The sequence below is a fragment of the Lactuca virosa genome, chromosome 9, assembly GCF_052849685.1.
Source record: "Lactuca virosa cultivar CGN04683 chromosome 9, Lactuca_virosa_CGN04683_v6, whole genome shotgun sequence".
Taxonomy (NCBI): Eukaryota; Viridiplantae; Streptophyta; class Magnoliopsida; order Asterales; family Asteraceae; genus Lactuca; species Lactuca virosa.
In genome coordinates, this window is record NC_136434.1 from 233,420,420 (window position 1) to 233,431,395 (window position 10,976).

A 10,976-nucleotide genomic window follows, 5' to 3' on the forward strand; every position below is an offset into this window, starting at 1 on the left:
CGTCGAGTTTCTGGCCCTAAACTCATCGAGTTTCTGGTCCAACTCGTCTAGTTGGTTCCACTTGTCTTCATCTGGTGGGGAGAAAGCAATGGCTCAGATTCTGCCACGTCACCCACTTCACAACAGCACCCTTCCAACTTCTAAACCCCGTAACTTTCGCATATGAGCTCTATTTTCGACGTTCTTTATATCCACCTATAAGTATTGACAAGATCTACAACTCTTCTTTTGACTCCATCGGCTAATTCACAACCGATTTTAAATTTAATAGTATCAGAAGATTACACTGTTTAACGATCGTGTAAAACTCATAACTTCTACATACGGACTCCGTTCTCGACTGATTTTTTATCGTTGAACTCCTATTAATGATATCTTCAATTCTCATTTAGGTTTTGTCGGCTAAAAATCGTTCGATCTAAAATTCGAACTCCGGGCTGCACACTGTTGTGCCAAATCTTTGAAAATTCATAACTTCCTCATACGAAGTCAGATTTGGACGTTCTTTTTATGCATGCTCTCGTTTTAACGTATATTACAACTTTCCTTTTGATCTCTAAGGTTAAAAAGCTATTTATCGTAAACTTACTTTTTACGTCACACAACGTCGTGCCGATTTTGTCACGAAACTTCGACAGGTCATAACTTCTTCGTTATAACTCGGATTTCATCATTCTTTATATGTACGGAACCCTTGAGACATGTACTACATCATGGTTAAGATTATTCACTCTAAATAATCTTCTATCAAAACATTATTATTATTGCTCACTGTCTCTAAATTGACTAGCCCGAATTTGCGGGCGTTACAATAGTCATCGTCGTTCATGTTTTATAAACCTGGAATAAGGTTTGCCCCTCAGCTACCTTGGTTTCAAATAAAGGAAAGTGACATGCTTCTTCCATCTTTAATTTGCTTCGTGTGTGTGTGTATGTCACTACAAGAAATACATACTTTAGTGGCGACACAAATAGCGGCGACATCGACTTTTAGCGACGACAGGTTGAAAAGTCACCACTAAAGGCCAATGTCGCCGCTATTTGTGTCGCCCCTAAAGTTCCATGACACGGATCCGTGCTTTGACGTTCTGTTAAACATGAATCGTCCGATCGTGTTTCTAATCCAACGGCTGGGGTACTCGTGGAACGCACACAATCAATACCGGCGACCTTTGTCGCCACTAAAGACCTACGAATGTCGCCGCTAAAGATCAAAAAAAGACGCGGCAATAATTCCCTCCTGAGTGTCGCCGCTATTGATAGACATCGCCGATAAAGGTGTCGCCGCTAAAGGGCGACATAATTAACCCCAAAAAAATCGACGCTTTTTTCCTTTTGCTCTTCTGTTGACTCCATTCGCTGCTGATGCGTTTCTCTTCTGCCTCTTCTGCTTACTTCCATCGATTCGTCAATTAAGTGGGTGATACCGACGACATTACTTAATTTTCCGATGAGTGAATCGGCCACAGAAGAAGATACCGACGGACACTGTATTTTCCGGTGAGGACCATTTCTCCGGCGACATTACTCAATTTCCGGCGACAGAGAAGTATTTCCAGGTTAGCTTCCTTTCCTTTTTCTCTTGTAACGTCGATTTTCAGCTTATTATAGTGGTTAATTTCAAAAAATTATCAATTTCAGTTTTTTGACTGTGTTCCCGGCCACCACCCGCGACTACCGCCACCACTGGACCATTTTCGTTGATTTCCGCCACCACAGGTTCTATTTACTTATATTTATTGTGAAATTTGAGTTTAATTGCAAAATATGTGTACTTGTATAAATTATATGAAAATTGGCATATGTGTGTATATTTGATATTTGTATGTGAATCTATGTATATTTGGTGTATATATGTCAATGTATGTGTGTTTAATGTATATGTGTTTAATGTATATGTGGTATATGAATATTTGGTTTTGTGGTGATTATTTGCTAAAAGCTTTGGTAATTGGGTTTTTGTCCCAAGTGCAAGAAATAGCAATGTACTTTGGCTTTTTGTCTTAATTTAAAAATAACAATGTACTTTGTCATCATAAAATGCATGTTGATTTGGTAATTTTCCTTTTGTGGTGATTATTTGCAAAAAGCTTTGGTAATTGGGTTTTTGTCCCAAGTGCAAGAAATAGCAATGTACTTCGGTTTTTTGTCTTAGTTTAAAAATAGCAATCTACTTTGGCATCATAAAATGCATGTTGATTTGGTAATTTTGGTTTTGTGGTGATTATTTGCTAAAAGCTTTGGTAATTGGGTTTTTGTTCCAAGTGCCAGATATAGCAATTTACTTTGGCTTTTTGTCTTAGTTTAAAAATAGCAATGTAGTTTGGTTTTTTTTGTTTATGTTTAAGTTTATATATGTTGTTATTTATTATGTAGTTGGAAAATCTTCAGGCAATACTCAAAGACTCGGCATGTAGGGAGGAGCTTTATTCGTTTTTTCAATCACAGAATAATCAAGGAGGAAATGATGGGAACGGAGATGATGGTATGTAGGGAGGAGCTTTATTTGTATATTACACTTTTTGTCACGCTTTGCTACTTGTTAGAATTATAAAACTTTTGGTTGTTTTATGTAATTACCGGCGACACTATTACCGACGACACTGTTACTTTTGATATTTAATCGGATGTTGTTATGTAAATATCGGCGACACTATTACCAGCGACCAAAATCGTTGATTACCGGCGACACTATTACCGACGACACTTTTGATATTTACTCTTGTAGTGTGTTTTGGTGTTATATGTGGTGGTTCTGGCATGCAACTATGCAGGGCATGTGACCTATTCATGTTCTCTTCCATATAGAAAGGATTGGAATTTCTTGAAAAGACACTAATTTTACAAGTATAGCAAAATCAATATGTTGGCTTGACTCCCCATAATAAACTAAGTAAATTTGGAAACAATTCATTGGGTATAAGAAAATTTGTAACATATATTTTAGAGGTGACGATTGCTGTTTGTAAATTACTAAAGAATCGATAGCAATTTTGTTTGAAAAAGTGGGGTTGTTTTACTTTTATTGAAATAGTCAAAATGCATTTTAAGACATGAACAAGGAGTCGAAAATAGGAAGCATGTGACTTTTGTAGTGGGTTTAATTTGAATATTCTGGACATGAATATGTATCTACTGAATGATGTACAGGTTATATATATCATAGTTGGTTTTGCTTTTGTTAATATGGGAGTGGATATGAGAATTGAAGTCTTGACGAATTCTATTCGTTAGTCAATAGGTACTGGTAGTTTACACATGGCCTCCATAACGCCACATAGACATGAGTTGGTAGTGGAAATCGGTTAAAACAGTCTTAGGTTCTTAATAATAGGTTAAAATGGATTTCATGCCCTTAGAATGTGAAAAAACATGAACAAACCTTCTAAAATAGAAAATGATAGTTGGTTGGGCTACAATAACATTAACCCTAAATAAATCAAACACGTCTTTTTGTGTGACCTGCTCTCCCTATTTTACAATCACTAAAATGTAAGGAAAAAAAAGGAAATCAAGGTCTTTAAGAGTTATATTTGTGGAATGAGCTTTAAGTTATTTTCCACCATTAACCTTCTGATTTCGTTCAACAGTTACTTCAGCGTGAGCAAATTTTTCTTGAGTAGTACTCTCTGGTATATCATCTTCACTTGCACTAACCATTCCAATACTAGTAGTCGTGGACACCATTTCTGTCTTTAATAGTTCCTCGTCTTCTTTTTTGTACTTGTACTTTATGGCCGAAAGCAAATAAATTGCAAAATTTATCAAGCTCAACACAGCCAACAACCAATAAAACAAATTCAAATTGTTGTTGTCCAAAAGAATCCCATGAATCCATCCTATTTTGCTTGGTGACACTCTCTTTGTAACAGAATTTACAATACTCACCAACACCGTACTTAGGAAGTACCCAAGAGACATAGATATCCATGTAAAGGAAGTCGCAAGTGATCTCATCCCTATAGGAGCCTCTTTATAGAAAAACTCAAGCAAACCCACCAATGAAAACATATCTGCAATCCCAAAAATACCATATTGGAAAGAGAGCCAGAAGAGGCTAATGGGCTCAAGTGGATTGATTCTTGATTGGTTTCTCCTTTTTACCTCTACGATGCCTGCCACGCCCATAGAGATTGCAGAGAGAACAAGCCCTACCCCAACTCTTTGTAGTTGAGTAATTCCTTGAGGATGTTTGGTGAACTTTTTAGCAAAGGGTATAAAGAAGTACTCATAAATAGGAAGGAGAGCTGACATAAAAACAAGCGGAATTACAGGTATTGACCCTGCAGGGAAGTCAACGCTTCCAAGTTTTTTGTTCATGAAGTTTCCTTGTGCTTGTGAAAATGTTTGTAGTTGGGCTAAGCATGTATTCATGACAACAGTGCTTAGTATGATAGGAAGCATTCTTATTAGGATCTTAACTTCTTCGGCTTGTGTTACAGTACATATCTGCCATGGTGCAAGTTCACTTGGTTTTGAATCATTCGGAATAATTGCTGCCTTGTCCAGCCAACTGCACATGCACACTATCAATCTTAGTAATCTTTAGTTTTTTAGAGTTATTTATAGAAAATTACAACTCAAACTCAAATATACCTAAACAACAATATTATTAGTTATGTTTCCAATTATGGCGTATAAATATACATACGTGAATTCACCAGTACGAGAGAGATTTTTCCCTATCAAGGCCTCATTTCTGCTATTCTCATATAATTCTTCAGTAATTTCTGGTAGTTTTAACTTTCTGTTCTTCACAGCTACTATAACCACCTGTACAAAATCATGGAAGTTTGCATTTAAAAAGAATCCCCTAACATCATTGCACATTAATACTTTTGACGTTTTATACACATGAGAGAGAGAGAGAGAGGGTACCCGAATAATCGTTAGAAGCGGGCTATTTTCAGGAACTTGAATGCGGTAGAATGGTTTCCCCATTAAAAATAATGTAAACCCTAAGAAGCTACTAATAGTAGCCAAGAAAAATCCCCACCACCATCCATGATTGGTGCTAACCCACACAAATCCAGTCACTCCCACGGCTGCACCCAAGGTGGTGCTGAGCACAAGCCAGTTAAAATAGGTACCTTGGGCCTTGAGTCCTTTCGGGTTTGTTGTGTCAAATTGATCTGCACCAAAAGGCGCAAGAGCACCTCTAACACCACCCGCACCTAATGCTAACAATGCTAAGGATGTGTAGAACATTACTCCTATACCTCCTTCCATGCAACTCTCCTTCAGACCACAAGATTTTGGATGCAGACTTGTGTCATGTGCTTGAATAGTCACAATCATGAAAGCCTGCCATCAATCATACATGGTATTATATATACTATTATTGACCAGTTGTTAAAAACTTTGTAATAGTGTCTTCGTGAAACTTTGTTCTCTTTTGCAACGGATGTTTGCTTACCACTATTTCAATCACTCCAAAAACGAGACAAGTATGGAATCTGGAGATGTAAGTGTCTGAAATAAAAGCACCAATAACTGAGAGGAGGAATGTCGAGCCCATGAAGTTTGTCACTGTGTTTGCAGCTCCAGGAATGTTGAAGCTCAAATCATTCATGAAGTATAAGAACATTATCAATATGTTTGATATGAATCCCATGTTCTCCAAAGCCACCAAACCTGTAAATTTATAAAGGTATTATATCAATTTTTGATCGGTTGTACAATGTATAATAAAAGAAACCAAAGATATCCAAAACCATCTCTAATTTAGAAAAAAGGTATCTTCTTAAATTTCGGATTAACACATTGTGTTTTGTTAAGACCTATTCTTATGTATATGTTGCAAACGATGAAGCTTTTGATGTCACATACAATGTGCCAATTGAATTTTATTATTTATTATTTTTTAAAACAACAAGATAGTTTTTGAAAAAACTCATCCATACTAGGCTCATGTCAAGGCATAAAACCGAAGTATAGAACTTCTTTCCAAAAACCAACCGTGTTTTGTGGGTCCAGACCACCACTTTAAGCTATCACTCCAAGTGTTGGAACCTCGAATGATGGGGATGGTGTTTAATTTATACCTATTGATACAAACTCATGTATCAATCCATAAACCTAAGTATAGAAATTACTCTAAAACACTAAGGCGTTCAGCCACCAACTTAATTTAATTTTAGCTGATGTGGGATAAGTCAGGTCTCGTGCCACTAAATGGAAGGGGTAAAAAGGTCAAATCAAAAAAAGTCAGTTAGCGGCTGGAGCTTATTAAAATATTGGTAATAAATAAAAAGGAAGTTGGTTAGAAGGGAATTCTTTAGTTCATTACACGTATGTATTGAAGAAATAGGAGATGGAATCGCAAATTTAGAGGCAAAACATGATTTAATGATCTAGGTGACACAATTCAATTTTGATTCTAAATTTGAATCAATGGAAGGAACCCTAAAAACGATCATAAAGCATGGACTAACATCAATCGAAATCTAAACGATTATGGATGAAAGTCGATATATACAATGTCGATCTCCATGGATGGTGAATTATGATCGAGAAATCTCAATAGAAATGCATAAACAAGATGGTTAACTTTTTAATGATTAGAGGAAGGAAGCTATAAATATTGATGTTTAATGGTATGCATGAGTAAGTTATAGATAAACTCAGAAAGTGCGTTATGTGAGTGGTCTAATGGTGTACAATTCAAAACTACTTGAGAAGGTATGTTATGTGAGTAGTTCTTAAAAAGCTAACAAAGAGGACCAATTAAAGATTACAAATAGAAGTATGTATCATTAGTAGCTCCGTTTGAAGTTATAACCGATGAAATCTTTGTAAGGGAATTGATTAATGGTGTGCTAGATGAAATTAAACTTCTAAACCCAAAACGGCGAAGTCAAACGATGGTTGTAGCTGAAAAGGTTGTATTAAAAATAAACCAGAGTTGTTCAACAACAAATCAATAATCAATAGAGAATAAATTTAGAAGGTGATAAATAAATAAATTGAACACAACGAAAACTATTAGTCAATACCAATGGAAAACAAAACTGGAAATCAGTTTAGAAAACTATTTGACAAAGATTTGCATTTAAAAAGAAACAAATGAAATAAAATGGTAGTTGTAGAGATTAGTAGAAAAAATGATAATGAAAAAGGAGAACCTAGACAGCAGAGAAGTTGCAAAATTATTTGATTAAGGAAAAAAAAATAGAATTCTCATTAAATCTGATAAGTAGATTCACTCTTCCAAGGACAATAAAATTAGAAGGATAAAATGGTTATTTTTATAATTCAGCATAACAATTCAGAGGTTCCAACCAAACAACATGTTAAAATTTCAGATCTTAAAAATTCAGACCTTTTAAAAATTCAGATCTTAAAAATTAAAATCGTTCTAAACTGCCCCTTACTCAGCACAAAATGTAGTTGTAATGATCTATTGTGGGGCTTCCTATTATTTCATATCCATTGACTTAGTGGAAAAAATTACGAATTAGTGAATTACTCCTACCAAAGGGTAAAATATAGTTATGGGGAACAACCGTCCATGGGTGGTCAAGGCGTTTGCAAACAAGTGACTACATGGGCTCAAGGGCAAGAAATTACTTAAAAAAAATACATGCCAATACAATTAGGAAACTCGAATGTTATTTTGGGGATAAAATGGTTGGAAACATTGGGTACAATTTCTTTAAATTGGTAGACTCGAAATATAAAGTTATCATTTTTGTGGACTGTTGAACAAGTCAAGATTAGTGGAGTTTTAACATTGGGAAGGACATTAGTGTCTTTGAAATCCATGTTGAAAACGACTAAACAAGGACATGGAATATTCTTTACTACACATACTTTCGAAGATAGTAGTGTTATTCTTTATTTTTATTTTTGTTTTTTGATTTTATTTTTTGTTTTTTTTTTAATTTTTTTTTCATATTTTAAACTAAATATTGGTTTTAGTTTTTAATGTTTAACAATTATAAAATTTTAAATAAGAAGAATATTAAGGATCATAATATTTTCCGATAATACTTTTTTTATCATATTATTTTTTGATTATAGAATTTTGAATCAAATTATTTTGAATCAAATCATTTTTGAATCATATAATTTTGGATGAATAATATATTCGATTAAATATAGTTTTTGTAAAAAAAAAATATGGATCATTATTTATTTTGAATTATTTAATTTCGAATCGTAAAAGATATACTTAATGATTATAAAATATTTAAGTCTTAATATTTTTAGATTATAATAAATTAAGGATCATAAATATTTTGAATAAAATTTATTTTAAATTATCACATTTTGGATTATATTATGTTCAATTTTTTTTAAAGTTAATATTTCTTAAAATTAAAAATAAATACTTCAAAAACTTATTTTTAAATTTTTTTTAGAAAGTCACTAGTATATTGAGTAGAAGTATTCATTAAATTTTTCTGATTTTTAGATAACTTTTTTCTGAGTTTTTTTTATTAAAAAATAAAAAAAATAACATTTTTTTTCAAATTTTCATAATTATGTTTATTTTGTAGAGAAATAAATTTTAAAAACTTTGATTTTTCATGATTATGCTCATTTTCACGTGTGCATATTTCTTTTCATTTAAGAGATTGGCTAGAAAAAAAACAAAAAAAAGTATTTTATTTTAATCTGCATTTATTCATATTTCTATGGTCAATTTTGTATTGACATGTGCCTCTTACTAACACCCATAATACATGGTACGTACGATTTTTAACAATAATAAAATTTAGATTGATAGTAATGGCTTTTCTTGTAGTTTTTTAACCAACTAAGAGATATTAGAGGTTAATCACGGAAGCCTTCCATTATGTGACTTATGTCAACCACAATCTCTAAAAAACTCTTTTGGAGTATGTTACTGATGGTACTTCGTCCGATTGAAGAGTATGAGACTTTTGCATCTTAATATTCACTAGTAACTATGTACAAACAAGTATGAATTACCAAAGATGAAGCCAGAAGATTTGAAGCCACCCTTTTGACCATTGGGCTTCAACCTAAGGCCGCTAAGTATTTTGTAGCCTGTCTTTGGTGTCTCCTCCACCTGCGTACATGCAGAAGTTCACATTATATATGAGCATGACCTGGATCGAGTTACCATAAAAATAATTACACGTACACACATGTGTGTGTTTATATATATAGAGATAGGTGTCATGACTTACCATGGCGGTATAATGACAGATAGTGAAAAAGAGAAAGCTTCGAATTTGGAAGAGGAGATGAGAGAAAACCTTGTGTGTCTTGCAGAATAAAGAGTGACCTTTTATAAACAATATGCAATTAACGAAAAGCATTGTATTGTTGGAAGCTCAGACATTCAATTATTCAAATAGACCGAGTTAATTTGAGGGTATTGTTTCTTTCCCCCATGACTGCAAGGACCCTTAATTTGTAATATTTATTTATTTTTCTGGTTGCCTACTGCATTTGCCCAATCGTTTTCACAAAAACTCTATTCTTCACGACAAAAATCATTAACGCATAAACAACCTCATCCACCCTTTCCTTTTCTGTTTGACAATACCCAAGTGTTTCACTTTTTTGTCAATTAAAATTTGTAGACACCTGATTCTAAATTCATTAAAAATATATATTTTGAAATGTTTTACTTATTATAGCATCCTAATTTTTCATTATATTAATTATTACCAAATTAATCCATTTAGACAAACCTAGAACCAAATCACAAACCATCTCCTATTGGCCAAGTTGGTTGTGGAGTGCATGGTAAGCACTCCGCCAGGAGTGAAACAAGTTCAAATCATGCACCCACAAGGCACATAAGGGCTGGTAATCCGGAAGAAGGGTTTGTGACGTACACCGGGTGTTTTAACATATTGTCCGGACACCTCACCCGCGTATATGTAGTGCATAGCGGGGACGTTGCAGTGCTCAGGAAACCATTTTAGAGCCAAGTCATAGTAATCTCCAATGTTGCAATATATATTTAGATAGAAAATGATTTTTATGACAACAATATATGTAACATACACTTCAAGATCTCAACGCGAACATGATGATTACATTTGTGTGTGCTCATCCGAGTTTATCCAAATATAACAACCAAAGCACATCTAAAAGAGCGTTGGATAAGAGGGTTAAGGTGAATCAGTAAAGTGTAAGGATAAAAGAGAAAGAATAAAGAGAGTATAGACCCAAAATGTGTATCGATTTAAAGCCATCAATATCTTCAAGAGTCGGCTTTTATATTCCAACTGGTCGGTTCTTCATTTGTTCTCCAACATCTAAGAATGGAGTATTACAAATTAAACTTGTTTTTTTATTTGTTTTTTTTTCATTTTAATCATCTACGTGTTAAAGGAAAGATAGTTATTAAAATTAATTTAGTATCGTATAAATGAATCTCCATGTCAAAAGACATGGGGATATGCTCATTATATAGTGGAGATAATTACATATAAACCCCTCAAAGAATAAAAAATGACATACAAATGTAATACAAATAAGTTTAGTCTAATATCCCCCCTCAAGCGACAGGTGGTCGACCAAGGCGCAACATGCGACGAAACTGTTCAAACTGCTGACGAGACAGGCTTTTGGTGAAGATATACGCAACCTGAAGCTTAGTTGGAACGAACATAGTAATAAGTTTGCCAGATGCAACGAGCTCACGAACAAAATGATAATCAAGGTCAATGTATTTTGCACGTTTGTGAGCAACATGATGCACTCTGATTATCACAAAGGAGGGTCGGCCGACCGGAAGGCAAAGCATGAAGCTCACGCAGAAGATGAGTAAGCCATATAATCTCAGCGGCAGTGTTCGCCATGGCCCGATATTCAAATTCACATCTGGAGCGAGAAACGGTCGGCTCTTTCTTAGCACTCCAAGATACAAGATTACCCCCAGGAATATCGAGTAGCCATAAGTGGAACGCCGGGTATCAAGACAACGAGCCCAATCCGCATCAGAGTAGCCCACAATAGAGGTGGACTTGGGCCGAGAAAAAGTGAGACCA

At 34.4% G+C, this 10,976-nt stretch overlaps 1 protein-coding gene across 1 annotated transcript; it reads right to left on the reverse strand.

Moving 5' to 3' along the window:
• Positions 1 to 3,552: 3,552 nt before the first annotated feature.
• On the reverse strand, positions 3,553 to 9,290 carry LOC145140394 (protein NRT1/ PTR FAMILY 4.5-like). The gene is made up of 6 exons (XM_079073900.1): positions 9,159 to 9,290; positions 8,938 to 9,037; positions 5,417 to 5,634; positions 4,879 to 5,304; positions 4,652 to 4,773; positions 3,553 to 4,513 (listed from the first exon to the last, which is right to left on the reverse strand). The coding sequence occupies exons 1-6, from the start codon at positions 9,288 to 9,290 to the stop codon at positions 3,553 to 3,555; spliced, it is 1,959 nt and encodes a 652-aa protein (XP_078930026.1).
• Positions 9,291 to 10,976: the final 1,686 nt, after the last annotated feature.